General features: G+C 33.6%; 2 protein-coding genes across 4 annotated transcripts; both read left to right on the top strand.

The window, feature by feature from the left end:
• The first annotated feature begins 301 nt into the window (after positions 1-301).
• Positions 302-10735, top strand: LOC110659463 (aminodeoxychorismate synthase, chloroplastic). Of its 3 annotated transcripts, none has more exons than XM_058133435.1 (14): positions 302-505; positions 670-1028; positions 1183-1314; positions 1793-1860; positions 2076-2140; positions 2390-2456; positions 3083-3370; positions 3456-3582; positions 4213-4538; positions 5546-5625; positions 5835-5937; positions 6880-6962; positions 8886-9503; positions 9997-10735. In XM_058133435.1, the coding sequence occupies exons 2-14, from the start codon at positions 698-700 to the stop codon at positions 10475-10477; spliced, it is 2769 nt and encodes a 922-aa protein (XP_057989418.1). In that variant the 5' UTR covers positions 302-505; positions 670-697; the 3' UTR covers positions 10478-10735. The 3 variants fall into 3 exon arrangements, with proteins under 3 accessions (XP_057989418.1, XP_057989417.1, XP_021673106.2); XM_058133434.1 differs by having other exon boundaries at positions 638-1028; XM_021817414.2 differs by having other exon boundaries at positions 302-1028.
• A 6213-nt stretch (positions 10736-16948) lies between these two features.
• Positions 16949-24819, top strand: LOC110651992 (chorismate synthase, chloroplastic). The gene is made up of 13 exons (XM_021807479.2): positions 16949-17290; positions 18690-18840; positions 19013-19089; positions 19206-19264; positions 19811-19894; positions 19994-20086; positions 20946-21026; positions 22114-22245; positions 22523-22625; positions 22792-22886; positions 22980-23045; positions 23518-23602; positions 24391-24819. The coding sequence occupies exons 1-13, from the start codon at positions 17152-17154 to the stop codon at positions 24540-24542; spliced, it is 1317 nt and encodes a 438-aa protein (XP_021663171.2). The 5' UTR covers positions 16949-17151; the 3' UTR covers positions 24543-24819.
• The last annotated feature ends 299 nt before the right edge of the window (positions 24820-25118 follow it).

The raw sequence follows: 25118 nt of genomic DNA, 5'->3' as shown, positions 1-25118 counted from the left end.
ATCTCCTCCAGCTGTGAAATTGTGGAATCACATACAGCTCCCTTATATTTAAAAAAAAATTAAAAAATTATTAAATATATATAATATATATTTATTATTTCTCATAATTATATAAATTTTATTTTTTATATTATAAAAATTTTATATTTTATAAAAAAATATTATTTTTTAACACTATCAATATATTTAATAATTGATCATAATTACCTTAAAAAAAAAATTACCAAACAGAAGCGGCTAAGGAATCCCCGCCAATCAGCAGTGGAATCCTCCACCTTCAACAACCACTTTACTTTTTGACCCTTCAAACAGAATCTAATCTTTTGAGGCCCTTCGCCTCTGACAAAGTGCATGCACCAACACAGCTAAGCACCTACCTTCTCCACCACCGCCACCGCCGCCACCACCATCACCTCTCTCTCTCTCTCTCTCTCTCTCTCTCTCTCTCTCTTCACTTGCTCTCCTTCTCTACGGCTCCACCACCTACCTTCCTATCTTTTCTAAGGTCTCTTTGTCACCATCCACATGTCTAAATCAGGAATTTACGTTTTTGCAAGATCTGTTTGCTCACAAGTTGAAAGTTCTTAACGTTTGGATTTCTTGGATCTCTGATTTATATGTTAACTTTTCTGCTCAGGGCACTTCCACTGAGCCTTTCTCATTTTGCAGAAACTGCTGGATAAATAAAGGGTTGAAGATGGAATTTGCTTTGTGTTCATCTTCTTTGGATATGTCAAATCTTTGCTTCGAGGGCCTAAGGTGTAATACTGCCAGTTTGCCGTTAAACAAACCTTTCCTGGGATTTGGTTTTCTTGCTAAGAACGAGAATGTTCAAGAATCTTATTGTAATAGTAAAAGAATGGTCATTTCTAGCCATTTACTGCCTGGACACCTCGAGGGATCCTTCATGGGGAAGAAACGGCTGGAGGAGCCTAGCAGGAAGCTGGAATTCGTGAGGACATTGTTGATTGATAACTATGATAGTTACACCTACAACATTTACCAAGAGCTCTCTGTTGTTAATGGGGGTAATTCTTTTTTCCTTTCTCTTGCTATCTCTCTGTTTTTTCTCTACTTATTTTTTGTTGTTTTGCTGTTGTTTTGTTATCCTGAAGAACATTTCAAGCATATTCAAAGAGTGTGTGTGTGTGTGTGTGTGTTTTTTTTTTTTAAACATATCAGTGCCTCCTGTGGTGGTGAAGAATGATGAGTGGACATGGGAGGAAGTTTGCCACTACTTGTATGAAGAAAAGGCATTTGATAATATTGTTATATCACCTGGGCCTGGTTCTCCAACATGCGCAGTTGACATAGGTAAGATTGAAAATTCTGTTCCCATCCCTTTTCTTTGATCACATCTGCAGAGTGTAGCAGTTCAACCATTTGCTGTTTGGCAATAGTAGGATTCACTGCTTAGGCCTATTATCTAATGGAAGCTTAGACATGATAGAGACACAGAGTGGGCTTGATTATGGCATGCGACTCTTTTTCACATTCTTATCAATGCAATTAAAGTTGTAAATGACGCCATTTATTATTATTAGATGGTTTTATGTTCTGAATTTTATTATTAAGATCTTGCAAGGCCTGACAATGCAGTGCAGAAAATTCTAACCGAGTTTTTAAACGGTTTTCATCCTTGCATGTATGAATTTGTGGAGTTCACTCTTTGCTGTCATAATGATGATATTGCAACTAGATTTTTTGGTTATTTACTGTTATTATAGTTTGTTTTTCTTTTTCTGGATGAATGTTATGTGATTCCATTTCAGAGTCCATTCGAATCTTACAGGAATATGTCTTCGGTTGCTGCTTGAGTGCAGGGACATTCCTATTTTGGGTATTTGTCTTGGACACCAGGTATTTCTACATATGGTCTTTTCATGCTTTTTTTGTTTATATTTCTGTAAAGCAATGTATTTTAGTCAAGTTAAATTGATCCTTTTGTCTTTCTTTGATTAAAGCATTAGTTCTTCCCATTTGCATTTAGTGTAACTTTTTGTTCCAATGAATAAATCTTTTATTGCAATCTCTTTGTATTACTACTGAATTGAATGTCACTTTCAATATGACAGGCTTTGGGTTATGCACATGGTGCTCAAATTGTCCACGCATCTGAACCAGTCCATGGACGTATGAGGTACATTGAATAAATTTTGAAGGTTGTCTTTTTTTTTTTTTTTTTTTGGGGGGGGGGGGGAGGGGAGGGGGGCATATAATTCATCGCGTCTATCTTTTGAATGGCATTGTTTTTTTCTATCACACATCAAGCATGGTAAACTATAGCATATGTGTTATTTAGCAACAATTAGATATTCATATTTTGCATATAGTTTTATGTGCTGCTTGTGATTCCCATTTTAATAACCTTACCACTTGTGCCTTACAGTGAAATTGAGCACAATGGGTGCAGGCTTTTCAATAATATTCCTTCTGGCAAAAAATCCGGATTTAAGGTCAGTCTGTCTACTTATATGAGAAAGGGAATGAAATTGTATTTGGCTTTTTCTGTCTGATGTAATGCTACCCATGGCAACTCCTAAAAATAGGTAGCTTGGTTGATATTTTTTCTTGCATGCATTATTGTGATATTTGATTTTTTTTCCCCAAGAAGATATGTCTCTTAAAATAAGCTCATATGTAGTGTTTCTTTTCTTATTCATCATCTGTTTTTATTTAAATTTTATTTCATGATAAATTTATAAAATATCTAGAAAATAGAAAAATTTTAGCACAATGAGGCAGTTTGGAGACTGAGTTCAGTTAGAAGAATATCCTTTCATTTTCCTCATAATAAATTATTTGGATGAACACTTCAGAGCAAGGAAACTTGATTTGGTTACCAGAATAATATTTTGAGGTCTCTAGGCTGAATAATTGAAAGTGAATTGCAATATTTCTTTAGTCAAATAGATGAATGCAAAATCATTTTTCTATGAGTTTCAAAATGTAAACTATTATGAGGTTAGAGATACTCCATGTGTTAAGATGTTTTTTGTGATGCGTGTGGTGTTAATTGGAATCTATGTGGTGCTTATGAGCATCAGAACTATAAGACTATTTTCCACTTTGATTATTGCAGGTAGTTCGATATCATTCTCTTGTTATAGATGCAGAATCACTGCCAAAGGAACTTGTACCAATTGCATGGACAACTTCTACTGGCACACATTCTTTCCTCGAGTCTCAGAATTCTGATCTTATCCCTGATGCTTGTGAGAGTCAGATTAGGCCAGGTATTTCTTTTGATACTTTTTCACCTGGATTAAATAATGGAACTTCTTGGTCTTTTAGCCACTCCAATGAAGTGCAAAGGAGAAAAATCCTCATGGGCATTATGCATTCTACCAGGCCTCATTATGGGTTACAGGTTTGTGTCCTGTGATTGTCTTCTAGTTGGTTACCCCTGGTTTACTTGTCTGCAAGTCTACATTCTTGATTTCTTTCACCTTCAGTTTCATCCAGAGAGTATTGCAACCTGTCATGGAAGGAAAATATTTGAGAATTTTAGAGAGATTACATTGGATTATTGGCAGCGATTGAGGTCAACATTTCTTAATGAGAGACATGTCTTTTATACTGGTAAATGGAAGCTCTTTTAAGAAAATTTATACTTTTTGTCAGTGATCATACAAATCTCTTTTATACTACATTTCTCTGTTTGCACCTGTATACATTTTTTTCTTTTGAATTTCACATGTGCATATTTAGAGGGTGAGGTGAGCCTTTGCAGTGCTAAGGTTGCTCCTTAGCGATTATGAGGTCCAAGTTTTTTTTTTTTTTTTTTTTTTTGGCTGCAATAAAGCATAGGGAATACTGCATACGATATATGACCCTTCCCTTGCTCATGAAAATCAAGGAGCCTCATACACAATGGATGCCTTTTTTTTTTTCCTTCTAAAAGTGCATATATTCTAATATGCCAGTTCCATTGGATATGTTAATGTCATACTCCTGCTGGCATGTCCATGTATGATAAAAATAAAACAGGCCTATGTAGTGTATTTTTTGGAAGAATGTTGGCTAAGAATTTGTGCTTTGACAAAATGGCATGGGGCTTGACCTTCTACATCTTACAGAAGGATTGATCAATTGGTTCAACATCCTTCCGGCACTGTGCTATGCCTCAATTTGTATCATGAATTTGTACCACTTGTATGGCTTTGCGTCTACAGAGTCTTTAATTTCCTCTGAGCAGTAAAATCTTTTTAGCATGCATGCAGCTGCATGGTGCTAGTCAACTGTTTGGAGTTCCTAGAGCTGGTCCATTAGAATGCAATGAAGATGCTCTACCATTTAGAGAAAACACAAGAAGGCGGCAATTACTGGGCAATGTAGATGAGAAAAATTTTTTTAGCATGTCCAGCTTATCAAGTTTTCCAGAATCAAGCATTGGTGCAAAGCATTTAAAATTGAAATGGAGGAAGTTTGATCAATTGGCATCACAACTTGGTGGAGCAAGAAACATATTTTGTGAACTATTTGGGGCTAATAAAGCTGAAAACACCTTTTGGTTGGACAGTTCTTCAGTGGAGAAGGTTTTTCTTTTATTCCTCAATCATCTGTCAGCTAAAAATTGCAGATTTCAATTTTTCTTTTTGATTCCCATTGTTGATAATGAGCAAATTTTGGTACTTAAAAGTATGCCTTCTTTAATAGCAAGCAAATAACCAGTGAAATGTAGTGACTGCCCATTCTTTTTAGATAGAAATTTTTGGTTCATCTGATCTGTCAGGCCTTGTTACTGGATATACTGTGACTTAAACTAATTTTTTTTTTTTGGAATTAATAATTGGTATCAAATTGGGTAAATAATGGATAGGTTTAGAATTTGACCAAATAGTCTACATTTGTTTGAGTAACTTTATTAAATGTTTGAGGTATATAGTTAGACACATTGACTTCTGAATGTTGGAGAAACTTAATTATGGAGTCACATGAAGACGATTGTCTGGAGCATGTGGAGAAATACCATATTTGAGGGAGAACTATTATCTTTTAATTTTGGACCTCTAATGGCACGTGTGAATAGAGGTGTGTGGATATAGATACACATTTATGTGGATAGCTATGGATGTAGAAGCTCCCCAACCAAAAACAAATCCAGATTAAATTTTCTGTTGTTTGGTGATATGTCTGATTAGAAGGCTATGTAAACTCGCCCAAAGGAGTTGGATAATTACTGAACAAAAGGGGTATTGATTAATAAAATTGTCCATGCCAACATACAGAAGAAAGTGTGGAATTGTGTGTGGTTTAGAAATCTGAAGTGTTGATGGATAAACAGCACAAGCTTTCGAAATGGGTCAGTGGTAAAATGTGAGAGAACAATTTACAGTTTTGTATTTTTTTACTTTGAGCTTGAGCCCTATTTTATATTCAGTGATCTTGGTAAATCTTATTTTATCATTATAGTATTGTTATCATCATCAGATTGATTATTATTATTATTATTATTATTATTATTATTATTATTATTATTATTATTATTATTATTATTCTACAATTTTTGACTTTTTTTCAATTTTGTGCTTTGAATTCTTAGAAAAGGGCACGCTTTTCTTTTATGGGGGGTAAAGGTGGACAACTTTGGAAGCAAATTACATTTAGATTGTCAGACCAAAGGTTTGCTTAAATTTATCTTATAAACTTTTTTTTTTTTTGAAAAAACACTTGTATGTTCTTTTCCCCATGCCTTAGTGGTGAGTGTGATGTCATGGCTGCATTTTATTAATTATCATGTTATGCATAGGGTGCAAGCTGCAAAATTTTGTGAAAAAAATGCATGATATCATGCTTTAATGGAAATGATGAATCCTGCTTTCATTTTTCAGTGATATGGCTTTCAAGGATGGTGGTTATTTATCAGTTGAATATGCTCAAGGCACTACCAGAAGCATGTATTTGGAAAAAGGTTTTCTTGATTTTTTGAACCAGGTAATGATTGCATATATTTCCTTTGGGCTTGTATGCTGTTGTTATTTCTTCGTGAGAACCTCATGTTGATGTATTCCTTCATTCAAAAGCAATGCTGATATAATGTACCAAAAAATGTTCATATTTAAGTTATATGTGACGAGAATGCATCATCATGCACCTATCATAAAAGCAGAGCATTAGTTCCCCAACACACCCCCCCCCCCCCCCGCCCCCCCTCCGCCCCTCTCTCTCCCCCACAAAAAAAAAAAAAGATTGCTAATTTCTTTATTTTATTCGGATTGCAAGAAACATCTGCTAGAGGGAAGCTTTGAATACCATGTACACCTAGCTGTGGGATTTCAATCCAGTTAAGGTTTCGAGTTTCCTTATCTCCGGGAATCATTTCTATGGAAATCTAACTCAACTGCTCTTGCCTTATTGTGATGTTCTGCTAACTAAACAAGAGTGGCCTAATTTGATTTTATTCAGTTGGTCATCCATTCTGGCAGTGTTTTCATATGGCCAATGAAAAGCTGTAAATTATAGGCTGTCGGCGTTGCTTATGGGCTCATTGGCAATGCTTTTCCCATTGCAAGGCCATTATTTCTAGTGCCCTTCTTGACATTGGTGAATTACCAACCATTCTGTTTCCTTTTCTATCCGTTTGTTCTTTTCCCCTTTCTGGAAGGGGGAGGGTGAGGGGAAGGATGTTTGGGTGCATGTCTGCATGGGAACAAATGCAAAACTCATGGTTCACCACATTTTTTAAAATCTGTATGCCCCAAGGATATACGTCCCCTAGTGCATCATGCATGAAACATTTGTATTGTGGGGAATGACGATGGGCACTTTTGTGTTACGTGTTTTTCGTGCGTTCATGGTGTACAAAAGAATATCTTTTCATCCTTTAATATACTTCTTGGTCCAGTCTGATTGAAGTTTCTTGGTACTTCTTTGTAGGAACTCCTATCATTCCGTTATGATGAAAAGGATTTTGAAGGACTGCCTTTTGACTTTTATGGTGGATATATTGGTTATATTGGGTAAGTTTATTCCAATCTATGTCCTCAAATCTTGTTTGATTGGTTTCATGAATTTGTTAATGTTGTTTTAGCATTAAAATGCACGCCTTATGAAACTTGATTTTTGGTTTATATGTCATACATGATATAAAAAATTTTACTTTGAAATTTATCTATGTTTAATTAGCTTCCTAACCTTGCTCTGGACTGCCCAAGGAAGTATTGGGACTGAATGAGGAATCGTAAATGCTGATGCTATCTGCTACAAACTCTTTAGGATGATGATCCTTCCAGTATTTATATGATTTTATCGTTATATCAGTCTGCATATTTTTCTGCATATTGTGGATGTGTTTATATGGCTGTTTATATAAAGAAAGCATGCCAGATTGTTTGTTAAAAAAACAGAAAGAACCTAGAGAATAACATCAAAAGGATTAGTTACAGAAAAAAATTCTCATTGGTTTAATTACAATGCATGCCTTGTTGTCTAAAACATTAGAATACAAAACACCAACAGTCTGTTTGGAAACTAGAATTTATAAGAATTCAATTCAATTGATTTTTTTTTGTCAATTCTCATGTTTGGAATGAAAGAATTCAATTCTTTTTAATTTAAAAAAAATCATTTTAAAAGAAATAGAGATCAAGCATGTTTCTGTGAGAATTCAAATGAATTTTTTTCTTGAAAATGATTTTTTTCCAAACAAAGCCTAAAAGAATTTAAGGATTTCAATTTAAACTTTGATAAAGTTTTCTTTGCTCTATAATTCTTACTAATTTCTTGATAAAATGTTGCCAATATCTTTTTTTTTTTTTTTTAAATCATTGAGTGCACATTCAATTTGTATAGGCAATAATAATACATATATGAATTATATTATTTTACTTTACTTCTCCTAAAGATTTTTTACATAATATTAAACCATTTACTGCAAGTCATATGTAAAAATATAAGTTATTAAAACCCTAACGCAGTTTTGTGAAATAAAGGAAAAACTATTTAAGAGAAATTGTAAGAAAATTAAGGTTCAAATTGTAACTGATCCCATCCTTCCAATCTCATTTTATTTTATCAACGATCAAAATATATCACAATAGTTTATATCATATTATTAGAATAACAAAGAAATGAAAGAAAAGAAAGATTGCTATTCTAATTGCTATGGCAATGGGGCATGGTATGCTTTCTGGAAGCATTCATAGTAAAATACTTCTTTAAGAATTCAAAAATTTTTCTCTGTTATTGCATTTTATGACTGCATGTTGTTCATTGTTTTAGCGGAAGACACCCTTAAGCACGCAGATGTACATTAGAAAATAGAGAAAAAAAAAAAAAACACAAGAGTTTTACATAGTTCGACAAGTGTGCCTACATCCACGGACAATCACGTCCTTTTTCACTACTGAAAGGAGAATATTACAGCCCTATTTATATAGATAATTCTTAAACAAATAAGATTCCTCATACAAATAGAATTTACATAATCAGTAATCACCCTGAATAATTAAAAAAAAAAAAACATAATAAAAAGTGCCAAGACCATCAACACCGTACAAATAAGATTTATCCGAACAGGATTCCTCATACAAGTAGCATTCTGCCCCTCATTGCAGAGCCAGAGCTCCTCCCTTTTCCCAGGGATAGTAAATTCTTCTCTAACAAATATGAGCTATAACTCAACAAATTGGCTTCTTTAAGAAGTTGTTATACATAATAATCATATGCTTGTTTATTCATTCTTTTGAAGAGAGTATAGATTGCAGAAGGTGATTTACCTCTTAAAGAAAATAGAAATAAATGAATATTCAAATCGTAGTCCAACTAGAATTATAATATCTTTTTACGTGAAGCAGGTTTTCATGCCATAACCTATTTGTATCCAGAATTATCCTAGATTGCCAGATATTAAATTGTTTCTAACTTATTTTATTTTCATGCAGATATAATCTTAAAGTTGAATGTGGCATGCTATCTAACCGTTACAAATCAAAGACTCCGGATGCTTGCTTCTTCTTTGCTGATAATTTTATAGTCATCGATCATCGTTATGATGATGTTTATATAATGTCAATACAAGAAGGAAACACAGCCAATACACCATGGTTGGATGATGTAGAGCAGAAGCTCCTTCATTTGGAAGCATCTGCTGCAAAGAAGTTAGGGAAGCAGCCTTCACAACCTGCAAAATTTTCCCCATGCATGGCAGGCTTTCTTGCTGAGAAGTCGAAAGAGCAGTATATTAATGATGTGCACAAGTGTCTGGAATACATTAAAGATGGAGAAAGCTACGAGTTATGTCTCACTACTCAAATAAGAAAAAGAGTTGGAGATATAGATTCTCTTGGACTTTATCTTCACCTTAGAGAGAAAAATCCAGCACCATATGCTGCATGGCTTAACTTTTCAAATGAAAATTTGTGCATATGCTGTTCTTCTCCTGAGAGGTTCTTGCGCTTGAACAGAAATGGTGTTCTGGAAGCAAAGCCCATAAAGGGTACTATGGCTCGTGGTGCAACACAGGAAGAAGATGAACAGCTTAAATTGCAATTACAGTGCAGGTAAATATGAATCTCTCTCTCTCTCTCTCTCTCTCGTATGTGTCAAAAACATTGCTATTTTTTGTCCACTTGTATTGGTATTTGGTTGAGTGACGGGGATTCTATTATCTGATGGAAAAAAGTTTGTCTGGAAATTTGTGTACTTAATAACATTCATATAATATTCCTCATTGTAATTACTGTGAACTCTGAAGCTTTTGAAGTGGTTAAGTGCCCATCTAATGATGGAAGAGTTGCCTTTGCTTAACAGTTGGGTATTCTGTATCCCAGCTTCTTGCTTGTTGCTTCTTGTTTCCCGGATTTGGCCGTTTGCCAAAACTCCAGATTTATCTTATCCTTTTTCTTATTCCTGATGCACCTGAGGGAAGTGACTTAGTCTTTTGAATTCAATAAAGATGCAAAGGTTTCAATTCAATTAAGTAATCCATCTTCAGTTCAAGAGTCACTCTCTTCTTGCGCTTAACTGACTCTCTCTTGCTGCCCCCCTAAACAGTGAAAAGGATCAAGCTGAAAATCTGATGATTGTTGATCTCTTGAGGAATGATCTTGGCCGTGTCTGTGAACCTGGCTCGGTTCATGTGCCTTGTCTTATGGACGTGGAATCATATGCAACCGTCCATACAATGGTGAGTACAATTCGAGGAAAGAAGAGGTCAAACGTCAATGCAGTTGACTGTATCCGGGCTGCATTTCCAGGGGGCTCAATGACAGGCGCTCCAAAGTTGAGATCCATGGAACTTCTTGATTCTCTAGAAAATTATTCCCGTGGCATCTACTCAGGTTCTATTGGATTTTTCTCATATAATCAGACATTTGATCTTAACATTGTGATAAGAACGATAGTAATGCATGAAGGTGAAGCTTCTATAGGAGCAGGAGGAGCCATTGTTGCTCTGTCAAACCCTGAAGATGAGTATGATGAAATGATATTGAAAACAAATGCACCAGCAAAGGCAGTGGTAGAATTTCAATAGGATCATAATTGAACATTGTAGAATATTAAAAAGTGTTGTATTTTTATTCCTTTTCTTCTTACAGTGTTATCACCACACACACACACAAGCATACTTAGGCCTGCAGGGAACTGGGGCAATTTAGCATAGATTTTTTTGGTTCAAACATTGGCAATGGCATTGTCCAGTGCTAAGGTTTTTGATCTGTATTAATTGATTATCAATACAAACATATACATATCACCTTTTTTTTTAAAAAAAAAAAAAATCTGCTGGCAACTAATGTTGAATCCATTTTATATGTAAAATTTTGTGTGTCTCTCTAATGTTATCACTCCATTTCTAGAGTTTGATATGAGTCCAAGGATAAATCTTTCATGCTGTGGTATAATTATATTTTTGTCTATGGAAACTTTTCTTGTGGTTTGAAATTTCCCTATTTTTATTATTATTAAAAAAAAAAACTCTTGAAGCTGAAAATTATAAAGCAAAGATCTCTTGATATTTATCCAGGATAAAATGATTGGAATATTTTCATATTCATGGAAAAAAGTGATTGTTAGGGTAAATTGCATTGATCTTATTTCAGTTATTTAATTTTTATTTATTAAAATAAAATCTTTTAAACTCCGTTTAAATAGTTTGTGCTTAACCAGTTCCAAGCCCTGATAAAGGAGTGTTACGGTAGGTGACAACCAGCGTAAAAATTTCATCACATCTCATGATATAGATTCAAATGATATAAACGTTGGAGCATCCTTTACTTACGACATGTTACATTGAAGCCTGGGTGTAGTGAGAAATATGCAAGGATGCAAGGCGTTTACCTAAAGTGACGCGCCATGCCGGCACCCTGGTGTGGTGTTAAACGAGCAAGGGTTTCCGTATCATGGACGGGTGTGAGTAAAGAAGTTAGTCCATATGATAAATAGTAGAATAGATAGTGAAACAGAACACAAGATAGGTATAGAGAACAATAGAATATATCATAGAAGGAAATCAATTAGGAAGGAACATGATAGGAGGAGAATCAAGGTTGGTACTTGAAATGTTGGATTACTTATAAGAAAATTAATGGAGCTTGTACATACCTTGAAAAGGAGAAGGGTAAATATTGCTTGCATTCAAGAGACTAAATGGGTAGGAGAGAAAAGCAAGGAAGTAGATAATTCATGATACAAACTGTGATTTACTGGAAATGAGAGAAACAAGAACGGAGTGAGCATAATCATAGATAGGACATTAAAAGATATTGTAATAGCTGTGAAAAGAGTAGGAGATAGAATTATACTAGTAAAGCTAGTACTAGAAGGAGAAACAATAAATGTAGTTAGTGCTTATGCCCCACAAATAGGATTAGATAGTGAGAGTAAGCAAAAGTTTTGGAAATATATGGATGATTTAATGCAAAGTATACCGAATGAAAAGAATGTTTTCATTGGTAGATATTTGAATGGACATGTAGGAAGTGATAGGCAATGTTATGAGAATGTTCATGGAGATTTTGGTTTTGGCAGTTGAAATGAGGAGAGAAAAAACATTATGGATTTTGCTATGGCATATGACTTAATACTAGCAAATACCTACTTTATAAAAAGAGAGTCATATTTAGTCACTTTTAAAAGTGAGCAACATAGAAGTCCAATTGACTTCCTCTTAACCAGGAAGACAAATAGAGCTCTATGCAAGGATTGCAAGGTCATTCCAGAAGAGGATTTAACAAGTCAACATCGGTTAGTGGTCCTGGATGTCAAGTTTAGGAACAATTTAAGTAAGGTTAAAAGAAATAGTGTAGCTTGAACAAAGTGGTGGGAGTTCAAAGGAGTAAAGCAAGTGAAGTTTAAAAATGAGCTTCTCGAGTCTGAAGCATGGAAGCTGTATATGGAGGCCAATGATATGTGGATACAGATGGCATCAAAGATTAGAGAAGTAGCTAAAAAAGTACTTGGAGAGTCTATAGGACATGGACCACCCTCAAAAGAGAGATGGTGGTGGAATGAGGAAGTACAAAAGGCAGTGAAGAGAAAGAGGGAATGGTATAAGAAATTACCTAAGTGTGATGATAATGAGGCATATGAACAGTACAGATAGCAAAAAAAGAGGCAAAAAAGGCAGTTAGTCAAGCAAGAGAGCAGGCCTTTGAGAAGTTATATGAAAAACTTGGAACTAAAGAAGTGAAGAAAGATATTTATTGATTAGCAAGGAGGAGAGAAAAGAAATGTCAAGATTTCAATCAAGTTAGGTGCATTAAGGATAAAGAAGGAAAAATGTTAGTGAAAGATGAGGATATTAAAGAAAGATGGAGAAATTATTTTGATGATTTCTTTAACAATAGTCAAAGTGGTAATAGCGTGAATATAGGCTACAGAGCAATAGAAAAGAATGTGAATTATACTAGAAGGATTAGATCTTTAGAAGTAAAGGAAGCACTTAGGAGAATGAAAGTGGGTAAATCCTGTGGACTCGATGGAATACCAATTGAAGTATGGAAGTGTTTGGGAGATATGAGAGTGGCATGATTAACTAAATTATTTAATAAGATTCTAAACTCAAAGAAAATGCCTGATGAATGGAGGATGAGTATTTTAATACATATTTTTAAAAATAAGGGAGACATATAGAGTTGCTCAAACTATAGGGGAATTAAACTGATGAGCCATATTATGAAACTGTGGGAGAGAGTTGTGGAACATCGACTACGTTATTAAACTTCTATCTCTCCTAATCAATTTGGATTCATAACCGATTGTTCAACTATGAAAGCGATATTTCTCATTAGATGCTTGATGGAGAAATATAGAGATGTGAAGAAAGATCTATATATGATTTTTATCGATTTGGAGAAGGCTTATGATAGTGTTCCAAGATATATTTTATGGAGAGTGTTAGAACAAAAGAAGGTATCTACTAGGTATATACAAGTGTTGAAAGATATGTATGAAGGAGCAACTACTATTATGCGCATAGTGGGAGGGGACACAAGAGATTTTCCTATTTCAGTTGGATTACACTAAGATTTAGCTATAAGCCCTTACCTTTTTACATTAGTTTTAGATGAATTGATGAAACATATACAAGAGAGTGTCCCTTGGTGCATGATGATTGCAGATGATATAGTTCTGATAGATGAGACGAGAGAAGGAGTCAATAGAAAGTTAGAGCTTTTGAGAAGTACTCTAAAGTCAAAAGGTTTAAGTTAAGTAGAACGAAGACAGAATACATGTATTGCAAGTTCAGTGAAAACCGAACTAGTGATAGGGAAGGAGTTAGTTTGGATGGAGCGGTACTGCCCCAAAGTAATCACTTTAAATATCTCAGCTCAATCCTTCAAGTAGATGGGTGATGTAAGGAGGATGTTAGTTATAGGATTAAAGCCGAATGGTTGAAGTGGAGAAGTGTCATGAGAGTTTTATGTGATTGCAAGATTCCCAATAAGTTGAAAGGAAAATTTTACCGTATAGCCATACGACCGGCCATGTTTTATAGTAGTGAGTGTTAGGCACTGAAGGAGTCATATGTATCTAAAATAAGAGTTGCAGAGATGAGAATGTTAAGGTGGATGAGTGGCTATACTAGACTAAATAAATTTCGTAATGAGAGTATTAGAGAAAAGTTAGGAGTGGTGCCAATTGAGAATAAGTTGAGAGAAAGGAGATTAAGGTTGTTTGGTTATGTGAAGCGTAGACATACGGAGGCTCCAGTTAGATAAGTAGAGCACATTAAGTTAGAGATAGAAAGAAAAGAAGGGGTAGACCTAAACTGACTTGAAGGAGAGTAGTACAATATGATGTAAAAGCATTATACATCTCCGAGGATTTAACCCAAAATTGTTTAGAATAGAGAAAGAGAATCCATATAACCAACCCCAAATTCTTAGGATAAAGGTTTAGTTAAGTTGAATTGAGTTTAAAATAAAATCTTTTAACTTTAGTCTTATTTCAGAAAAAAAAAAAAAAAGTCCTTTTAACTTGCATAGGTAGGACGTTTTGAGGTTTATTAGTATTTTTTTTAACTAAAAATAAATTAATATTTAATAAAAAATAAATATTGTTTATTTTTTTATATAAAAACTAAAATATTGATAAAGTATTATATATATATATATATATTAATAAAGTATTATTTTAAAATTTAAAATATATTATTCCATTATTATTTTTTCATACGAACTAAATTTTAATTAATAATAAATAAAATATATATATAATATTAATAAATTTAAATAAAATAAAATAATTTCATTGATAATATTTATTAATTAATTTAATCATAAAAGTAAAAAAAAATGAACGACAACAGAGTGAAAAAATAAATTTATTCTTTTTAATATAAAAATCAGCTATTGTAAATCATAAAGACTTTTTTTTGAATAAAATTAAAATTAGAGAATTTTATTTTAAAAAATTATATTTGAGTGATAAAAATAAAATAATCACATGAGTTGATGAACCATTGATGCAATTTGCTCTGAGTTAATACCCTAGAGACTGTTCCAAAGGACAAAAAGGCAGTGTTTGGATGATATAAAAGGAGAAGCCATCAATAGAAGTATTTCCGACGGATTTCCGTTTGGACAAATATTTTAGTGGCAAGCATCAAAAGAGATCTCCACCTACCAAAGTTATGCTCTGTTTGGTTGGAGGAATGGAAATCAGAAAGGAATGAAAAGGTAGGTGGGGAGGAGGGAATTGAAAAAATGATGAAAAATAAACTATGGTTGTGTTTTTTATTGACCAATGAAATAAAAGATAAGAAGACGTACTTGCTAACTTTTTATTGATTTTTTTTTTTTAGATTTTTCTTTCTCGAAATTTTCCAAATTAAGTAATAATTATACTACCCAAATTTAAATTTGATTAATATATTGAAAATATGAATTTATCTCAAATTCGATTAAAATTTATCTATTATTATCTCAAATCCGATTATTGTTACCTATAAAAAATTTAAACTTATTTAGTTTTATATATTTTAATTAATAATCTATATAAAAAAATTATTTTAATTAATAATTTATATTTCAAAAGCTCAATAACTCTATAAAATATTTAAATTTTATTTTATATAAAATAAAATATATAAAAATTTATAAATATTATAATAAAAAATATATATTTTATATAAATAGGTTCTGGTAATTGATACTCATAGGTATCAATTCTCAAACCAGAATCCATTTTAAACTCGATTATATACTATCCAAACTTATCCTATTAAAATTCATTTGAATTAGATATCCATAAAAATTTGACTCGTAGATTAATTTATTATATGGGTCATTAACCATACAAGAAAAGGTAAATGAAATTATATAAAAGAAAGCAAGAAAAAAATAAAAAAATTAAAATTTCTATTATATTATTTCATCTCTTTAACAAAGAAGTTGAATCTATAAATGAGAGACAAGCTTTTATATTATTTATAATATTATAAATTTTAATACAATTCAAATAATAATAATAATAATAATAAATTTTAATACAATTGTGTATAAATGATTAATATTATCAAAAAATTTTAAATTTAACTATATTCAAATCAAAACTTTCTTTTACTCATATAAACTTTTTTTTTCATCATTTATGAATTAAAAAAAATCAAATTTAATTTTCTATCGCTGACCAAACCCCTCCCCATGAATTTTAAACAACAATTTTGGTTATTTTAAACATCGGATCATTCAATTGACAAAAGAGCTCATCTTCTCGTTTTTATAGCTTCCAATCCACAAATAACCTCACTATCTTTCATTAAAATTTAATTATTTTCTTATTTTAATAATATAATATATTAATTTAATAATTATATATTTAAGTTAATAATAAAATAAATAATATAATATAATAAATTTATAATTTTATATTTATTTCAATAATAAAATAAATTATATAATATATACTTTTATTAGTCATTTTACATATTAATAATAACAATTAAATATAATTTTATCAAACACTTAATATAAATCAATTATTATCGCTATTAACTATCAGCTATATTCAATAGTTATACCAAATAAACTTAATTCATTTTCCTCGTTTTCCCCAATTCCTTCAAAGCGAGCAGGCCATAAACATTTTCCTTTTTGGCCCGTTTCTCTTCCAGACCTTTCATCCGCTCTTTATGCCTTCCCTTCGAAGCAAACACGGTGTTAAGCTTAGGCTTGGTGGGGCAGCCGGTCCTTCACCCCTTCCTCGGCTACACCTACCCATCGATCTTCTTTTGTTTTAATATAATTAATTTTAATTAAAATTTAATAACTTTTAAAATTAATTATAATATCATTAACAAAAATTGGCGAACTGTTCTTTTCGAAAAAATATAAAGAAAATGACACTTCTATGGTTATGTTAGTAAACCGTTCAAAAATTTTGATTTTTGAGTTTAATTAATCACTAAGTTAATCTTTTAATCAATTTTTTTTAATAAATTATTTTAAACATTGACGTGAAAAGTCTATCAATTCAATATTTCTTCTGATTAAAATTTATTCATTTTCCTTTCTGCTTTTCCCGTTTTCCCAATGAAAATTTGGAGGAGAGGGTAGGTGGCCACTGACTTGCTACATCTTAACAACCTTCAACACCACCACCACCACCAATTTATACCAACTGCCCAAACCTCATTACCCACCAATCCCAATCATTTCCTTTTCCTCTTCTTCTTCTCTTGGCACTGAATTCGATACTTGTTCAATGGCTTCTTCTTCTCTTTCATCCAAGCCTTTCCTTGGGGCTTACCGGCTTGATGGGTCTTCCTCGCTTTCCAACCTCCGGGACCTCTCTATCGCCACAGTCCAGATCTCCTTCCGCCCACGAACCCCCAAAAAGCTCCGTGAGTCTTATGCGTTTTTCCTTAATTATTTCCTTCTGTGGATATTTGCTAGTAGATAGTTTGTGGTCAGATTGTAGTATTGAGAGTAATTTTGAAGAATAGTTGGTTTGATTGTATAATCTGATGTGAATTTCAAGTGTTCCTGTTGTTGGATTCCTCCAGTTTGATTAATAAAACAAATTTTGTGGATCCACACAATGTTTTTGCCAATCAACAGTGCAAAATGTAAGAAAAAGATGTCCTTTTTTTCATTCTTTTGTTTTGTGTTCGAATTGTTTCAATTGGACATTAAGGTTTACTTTTGTAAGTTGTTTGTGTAAATATGTTGGCCTCATCTAGAACCGGAAAATTTTACCTATATCCTGGTCATAGTCCCTTCCATCCGATAAGAATTTGGTATACATGACCATGATTTTAGATAGGATCCACTATGATTTTAGATAATGTGTTATTTGTAGATTGGATACCCAGTGTAGGCGAGAACAATCTGATAGAACTAGAACACTGATTTCATGGCTTGCTCTTTATTTGTATAACTTGAGATTTATTGGTCTTGCAAACTATCTAGTGCAGTTGTTCAAAAAAAGTTTATGATGCATTAGTTGAAGCTTTTCACTTACTGCTTCATTGTACTGTGCTTTCATTTATATTTCTCTTTCTCAGAAAGTTTCGTTTTGTTGGATTCTAGACTGTCTTCTATGGGTATTAAAGATGACTGCTTTTAGACAGTTGTGATCTTTGTGGTTGTGTTGTCGTGGCTTACCATTGAATTTTTGGATGTTGGGTGGTTGTACTTGTACATGGACTCGGGGCATGTTCTACAAAACTTAACAATACTCACTACACATCTGAAATGTGTGGACATGGCAATTAAAATCTGGCTGCAGTAGCTTCAGCCAAGACATTTTTTTTTTTTTTGAACTTTTCATGAACATGGAAAGCTGATTAAGATGAGAAAGTTCTTGTTTTAAAGGAGAAATTATATTAGTTTAGAGAGGAGCAGTATGGTGTTTGAGAGAGAGAGAGGAGACACTAGTCATATATTTTACCTTGAACCACATGATCTCTACTCGAACGTGTAGACATTTTCTTTTTATGCCTTTTGACAACCATATGATATTCTTAACTGATAGTGGTGCTATTTCTGGATTATAGTTGGCAGCATCAATTTAAAAGCATCTAGCCTCTCTTTATGTTGTCTATTGGAGCACAATTTCTTAGTTTATGAGTAGAGGGATGCTACACCCACCTTTGCATATAAGTATCCTGAGATTTGAGCTTTGGGCAACTTGGGCTTTAGGACGATTCTATATCATGAACATCGACTCCAAATCCTTTGTTTTATTGAATTTAACGAACTCTAGGATATGCTTTCTGACATTTTGCCTTCTCACAACAGAAATACATGCTGCGGGGAGTACATATGGTACTTACTTTCGTGTTACAACTTTTGGAGAGTCTCATGGAGGTGGCGTTGGTTGTATCGTTGATGGATGCCCTCCTCGTATCCCTTTATCAGAAGCTGATTTGCAAGTTGATCTGGATAGGAGGTAATTTGAGAGTTTGTTATAGTAGGGATGTTTGCACCTTTCATTGGGAAGCCTGTTAAGACACAACTCAAAAGTAGTTCTGTACTTGGAAACACTAAGTATCTGTTATGCTAGTCTTTGATATTTTCTGATGCATATTTCCTTCAAAGGAATAACAATTTGAGTTGTGCAGGAGGCCAGGTCAGAGTCGAATTACCACCCCTAGAAAAGAGACTGATACATGCAAAATATATTCAGGTGTCTCTGAAGGTTAGTTTTTGTTAATGTTATTAGTCTGTATCCTTTTTAACAATTTTCCATTCAGCTAAGACAAATTGCTGCTCGTATTCCCTATTAATGGATTGATGCATGTTTATTAACTGCAGGAGTGACTACTGGAACACCCATCCATGTGTTTGTACCCAATACAGATCAAAGAGGACATGTGAGTTTCTAGCGTTAGATGCTTATATGATACTGGCCTCAAAAATTGAAAATCTACTTATTGATTGGATAATAGTTCTATCATGCTTTCTTCTTCTGTGATTGTGTAATATTTCATTTACTGAAGACAGGTCTATATCTGTGGCTTTTGGGAATCCTGCTTGGATGTTTTACTCTCTCTCTCTCTCTCTCTCTGTGTGTTTCTGAAATAATGTTTTTCTGGTATTATTTTGTGCATGATGATGATTTCATGTGGGGTAATAGCCCAATTTCAGGGTATAAATTTACATCTTTATGTGAGAGAACATGGTTATTCATCCTGTTTCTTTAACTGCAATACAAAAAGTAAATTCAGTAGTGACTTAGGTGATAGGGTGCCTTTTGGGGATCAACTGAGTTATTCGAGTTTAGGATAATATAATTTTATTATGTAATGTAAATTACTGGAGAAGTGCGCATATATGTGGGCTACATCATATACATTTGATCCCTTTTTTTTTTCTGAGATGCTTAGAAGTTTTTAATAGTGATATCAATGGATTTTCAGGATTACAGTGAAATGTCAGTAGCTTATAGGCCTTCTCATGCAGATGCAACTTATGACATGAAGTATGGTGTCAGATCTGTCCAGGTAATTTCTTTAAACATTATAATAAGCAGTATTTGTGGCATTTTTAGGAGATGCAAATTTTTCTGGACCTAATTTATGAACTTCAATTTCTAATTGAAGGGTGGGGGTAGATCTTCAGCAAGAGAGACTATTGGAAGAGTTGCATCGGGAGCTATTGCAAAGAAAATTCTCAGGCAATTTTCTGGAACTGAGGTACACTTATTTGTTTTCTCATTTTTGTTTCTTTATCCTGTAGGATGGATGGGTGTTTAATGAGTAATTGAGTATGCATATAAAAGATTCCTTTTGATGCTTAGTTCTGTACATTTTTATGGCTTATTTGCATTATTCTTATTTCTGTAAATTTGTGGCTTATCTGCATGATTACTTCTTATTAACTTGTATGTTTATTTATTTATTTACTAATTTCTTTAGCAGTTCAATCTTGTATACTGCACTTGATACTTTGTCCTTGAAGCATGGATATGACCGTGGTTTATGGAGATAATGTAACAAGAATATTGTCAAGACTTTCTGTCTTTGCAGTATAGTATAATGATATTCACTAATAATAAATAAATAAATCTATGCATATGCCACATTTTATTGAATTGTTGAATGTTATAATATTTGCAGCTGATGATAATTTAGTTTTTGAAGCTTTCCTTATTAGGCATTAGTTTTGTCAAATGTGAGGTCTTGTGTTTTTACTCCTAATGTCTTGGTTTTAAATGCTAAAAAATATCCAAACATTTAATGTGAATCTAATGTGTGTCCTGTAATTTGCTAGATATCGGATAGGACCTATCCCTAAGTTTAAATTTAATTTAATGAGTTTTCAAATGACGGTAGCAACCTTAACCTCACTTCCATTTTGGTACATGAGGTTTATAATTTTTTTTATCATATATATCCATACAATTGATGGAAAAGGCATTTGGACAGCTTATAATGGTGGCTTGTCATGATTTTTTTTTATCTATTTTATTAGATGAGAAGATCACCCATAGAAGTCTGCAGCTATTGCAAGACTGTTATATGATTTCTATTTGCTACAATGTTTCATTTTCAGATTCTTGCTTATGTCTCCCAAGTTCACCAGGTGGTACTTCCAGAGGACCAGATTGATCACCAGTCTCTGACACTTGATCAGGTATAAGCTGCTGTTACTTTTTAGGTTTTTATAGTGGGTTTCCCAAATAAAGAATTGTTAAGCAATTGGTCTTTTGGCTTGCTGACTTTGTAAGAGGTTGTGGCTATTTTTGAAGTGCCAGTGATTTAACAAACAAAGCACACGCATTTCATTTCCTTGTGTATGGAAGAACCCTACTGAACAATGTCTCTCATAATTGAGAACCTGGATTTGCCGCCTGATTGACACTCTTATCCCCATAAATCTATTTTAGGTTGTCTCTTCTACTAATGCTTTAAAGATAGACTGACACCAAGGATATTTAAATCTAGAAAGTCTAGTTCCCTCTTGGTGGAAATTCTTCCTAATATGTTCATTTATTAGCTGGTTGCAGTACTATAATAGGATCGAACTTTCATTGTACTTGGAAGAGGACATCATAAGAATGATAATACGTGTACTGGAAAGCTACTAAGAAACCGAGCCTTTGAGTTCCAAATGAGTTGGCTGATCAATATAATTGATGACCTAAATGAAAGGCACTTGTGCTTTTGTTTGTGAGTTTAAGAATGCATTTACATGGAGATGTGTATATTTTAGAAGATGCCTGAAGCCAATAATATTACACCTGTAACCAGATCTTTGTTATGCCCCATGCAGCTGCCTGATGGCCTGAATTTCTTTAACACAAATTGTCATAGCATGGTGACCTGTGATGTTGGTGCTTTTTTTTCCTCCTTGTGTAAATGTAATGTTTGACTTTACAAGTTAGATATTCTTCTCTTTCCTCTCTTTAAAATCTTAGATTTTGATGTCTTGGTGAATGTTGTTATTTTGAGAACTTTTTGTTCATCTTAGATTTAAACAATTTATATACACGTCAAGTTGTGTTATATCGTGGCAGTCTCATCACTGTCTTTGTAGTCTTCATTTTTCAGGTCTTGAGGACTGCTTATTATTACTGGCATTTCTCATTTTTGTCCTTTAATTCATGCCAAATTGGTTCCTGAAAAAAGTGTGGACTTAGTTATCTGAAGTGTATTTTGAATGGCTCTCTGCTCATGAATAGCCATTAGCCTGACTATGCAATGCATGAAAACCTTAACAGATAGAGAGCAACATCGTCAGGTGTCCAGATCCTGAATATGCAGAGAAGATGATTGCTGCCATTGACACTGTCCGAGTAAGAGGGGATTCTGTTGGTGGAGTGGTCACATGCATTGTGAGGAATGCCCCACGTGTAAGTTTTAACTGTCTCTCTCTAATATGCCATGTTTGACTGTTTGTGTGCTTGAGCCAGTTCATGTGGTCATGCAAGCGTGAGTGCATGTATTCTATTTCTTGGGTAGCATATACTGGCATTTATTATTTGTTGGTGGGTGCTTGGGTGTGTCTTGATCAATCCTTGGTGTATCATGAGTCAGTTTCTCCATCTCTTAAACTTATGACAGTGCCTTATTTTGTATGAATTTTCTGCAAGTATTTACTAAGGATTAAAATCAGTAATTTTATGACAGGGGCTTGGTTCACCAGTCTTTGACAAACTTGAAGCTGAGCTGGCTAAAGCTGCCTTGTCACTACCTGCAACAAAGGGCTTTGAATTTGGCAGTGGGTTTGCAGGTTAAGAACTTGGGGTACTCTGAAGTGCATTTGCCTGCTATTTCTTTACTTGAGCTTGGTTGACCGTAGAATGATAACTCAGAATGCTATCATCTGCATCATATTTCTTTTTAATTGTATTGAGTGGGATCTTCTTCTTAATTTGAGTCAATAAAAATCCTTGCAGGCACTTTTTTGACTGGCAGTGAACATAATGATGAATTTTACGTGGATGAACATGGAAAAATCAGGACAAGAACAAATCGTTCTGGTGGTATACAGGTGTGTTTTTTCATACTGGATCTGTCGTTTGTTTTCTCAGTTAGGGTAAATTAACAGCATGGTTTATTGAGATATTCCCATGTTTATGAGCAGGGAGGAATATCCAATGGTGAAACTATAAACATGAGAATAGCTTTCAAGCCAACATCTACAATAGGAGTAAGTTGTTTTTTTTACTCCACCTCTCTCTCTTTCTCTGCGAACACAAAATTTTGTGTACAAGTGCAGAATATGCATATTCATAGTAATTTGCTTGTCATCTTTGTAATTCATGCAAGGATCATTTTGTAATGATGTTCTGTTGCATGCTCAATTGAGTGATTTGAAGGGGTTGGCAATTTTTTGGTTGAACTTGTTCATTTCTTTTATGTCAAAATTTTTTCTTAAGGAATCCCTGGCAGGCTCAGGATTAATAGTTGTGAATGTTTTTTTATATGCTTAGCGCATATATGTATGCCATAGTGCTGAGCTGCTTCTACTGCTCTTGTAGGTTTATTTAGTTTCTGAGCAGAGGTTCAAAATTTTTGGGCATAATTTCATTAAGCATTTGCCTTTATGATATATCTTGTGGTTGAATTTTTCAAATGTTTTGAGTGGCATATGATAACTTTTTCAAGTATTGTTTGTGCAGAGGAAACAACAAACGGTGACTAGAGATAAGAAGGAGACAGAATTAATTGCCCGTGGTCGCCATGATCCTTGTGTTGTCCCACGAGGTATGCGTAATCACATAATCGTATTAACTTGGTCTCTTTTTGGAGTTGTAGCATTCTCCTTTTCTGTCATGTGATGGAGAGGGCACAAAGGGAATAGTAACCCTCCATGTCACAGTCCCAATTTATAAGCGGTTATAAGATCCTTTGGAACTTTAATTGGGTTACCTCCACATCTTTCCCAATTTAAAAATGATTATGAAATCCTTTGGGACTTCGATATGGGATAATGGACAATGATCACCACTAGTTAAAAATTGTATTAAGGTAGCATTTGGTTAGCTCTCAAAATCAACTTTTTGTTATTATTTTTGCTATTTTAAAAGTGAAAGTAGAAAATCTTGTTTGTTTGCATGTTTAAAATTGATTTAATTGAAAGCAAAAAAGGCAAGAAAAATACTATTTATGGGAAGCAAAAAAGAATTGCTTTTCAGAAGAAATAATAATGCAAGTTGTCACCACCACAACACTGCAGCTGCTGCCGCTGCCACTGCCACAACCACTATGATTGAATTATTATCACACACACACACACACACACACACACACACACACACACACACACACACGCACCTGTGAAATATTATTGGTTTTGATTTATATCAAAAATAAAACAATAATAAAAATAAAACAATAATGAAAAGCAATTTTTAGGAAGCAAAAAGCAAAAAAGTTAAACAAATGGTACTTGAGAGAACTAATATTGATCACATGTAGTCCTTGCTCATTTGAAAGGGGAACAAGAGTTGTTGCTCTAAGAGTATTTGTTGTTTGTTTTGATGATAATGCAGCGGTGCCTATGGTAGAAGCCATGGTGGCTCTGGTTCTCATGGACCAATTAATGGCACAATATGCTCAGTGTTATATGTTTCCCGTGAATCCAGAGCTACAAGAGCCGATCAAGTTGCCGCCAAGTATTGAGGCAATGAACATGTCCATTTGAAAGGCAACAAAAGTTGTAACAATTTTTCATTCTGGATTTAGCTTTCCTTAAAGATTGTTATAAATTTTCCAATGAGAGTGAGACACTTCCATAGTCATGGCATTACAAGTTTGGGGCCTTAATTACCCCTTTTGAATTCTAGTGTTTCTGCTTTGTTGTAATTTCTCAAATTGCAGGGTTAATATTTGTTTTACCTTTGTTGCAATGTAAACAGATACCAACTATTTATTTACAAATAAAACCTGTCCAAGCATAAAGCTTGTGGACTTGTTTTCTACTCAACTGTTCTCAAATTAGTGGCAGAAAGAACCCCAATTTCCTGATAGTTTCGTCTTTTCTTCTGGCAGATAAAAGATGGTTCTCCTAGCTTAGACCTGGCCAGGGGCTGATTCGGGGCTGAAACAGTTGGCTTGGATCGGTTTTGCTTTGGTCTAGAGTATTATCAAATTATAATAAATTTTTAGATATTTAATGTCTAATGTAAAAAAGTTAAAAAGGATCCAAATATAACTCAATATAAATTAGAAAAAAAAAAAAGAAGAAAGAAAAACTTCTTGAATAGGCAGATTTTGGTTT

The sequence above is a fragment of the Hevea brasiliensis genome, chromosome 14 (genome assembly GCF_030052815.1).
Source record: "Hevea brasiliensis isolate MT/VB/25A 57/8 chromosome 14, ASM3005281v1, whole genome shotgun sequence".
In the NCBI taxonomy this organism is placed as follows: domain Eukaryota; kingdom Viridiplantae; phylum Streptophyta; class Magnoliopsida; order Malpighiales; family Euphorbiaceae; genus Hevea; species Hevea brasiliensis.
This window is presented reverse-complemented; position numbering and strand designations above follow the sequence as displayed.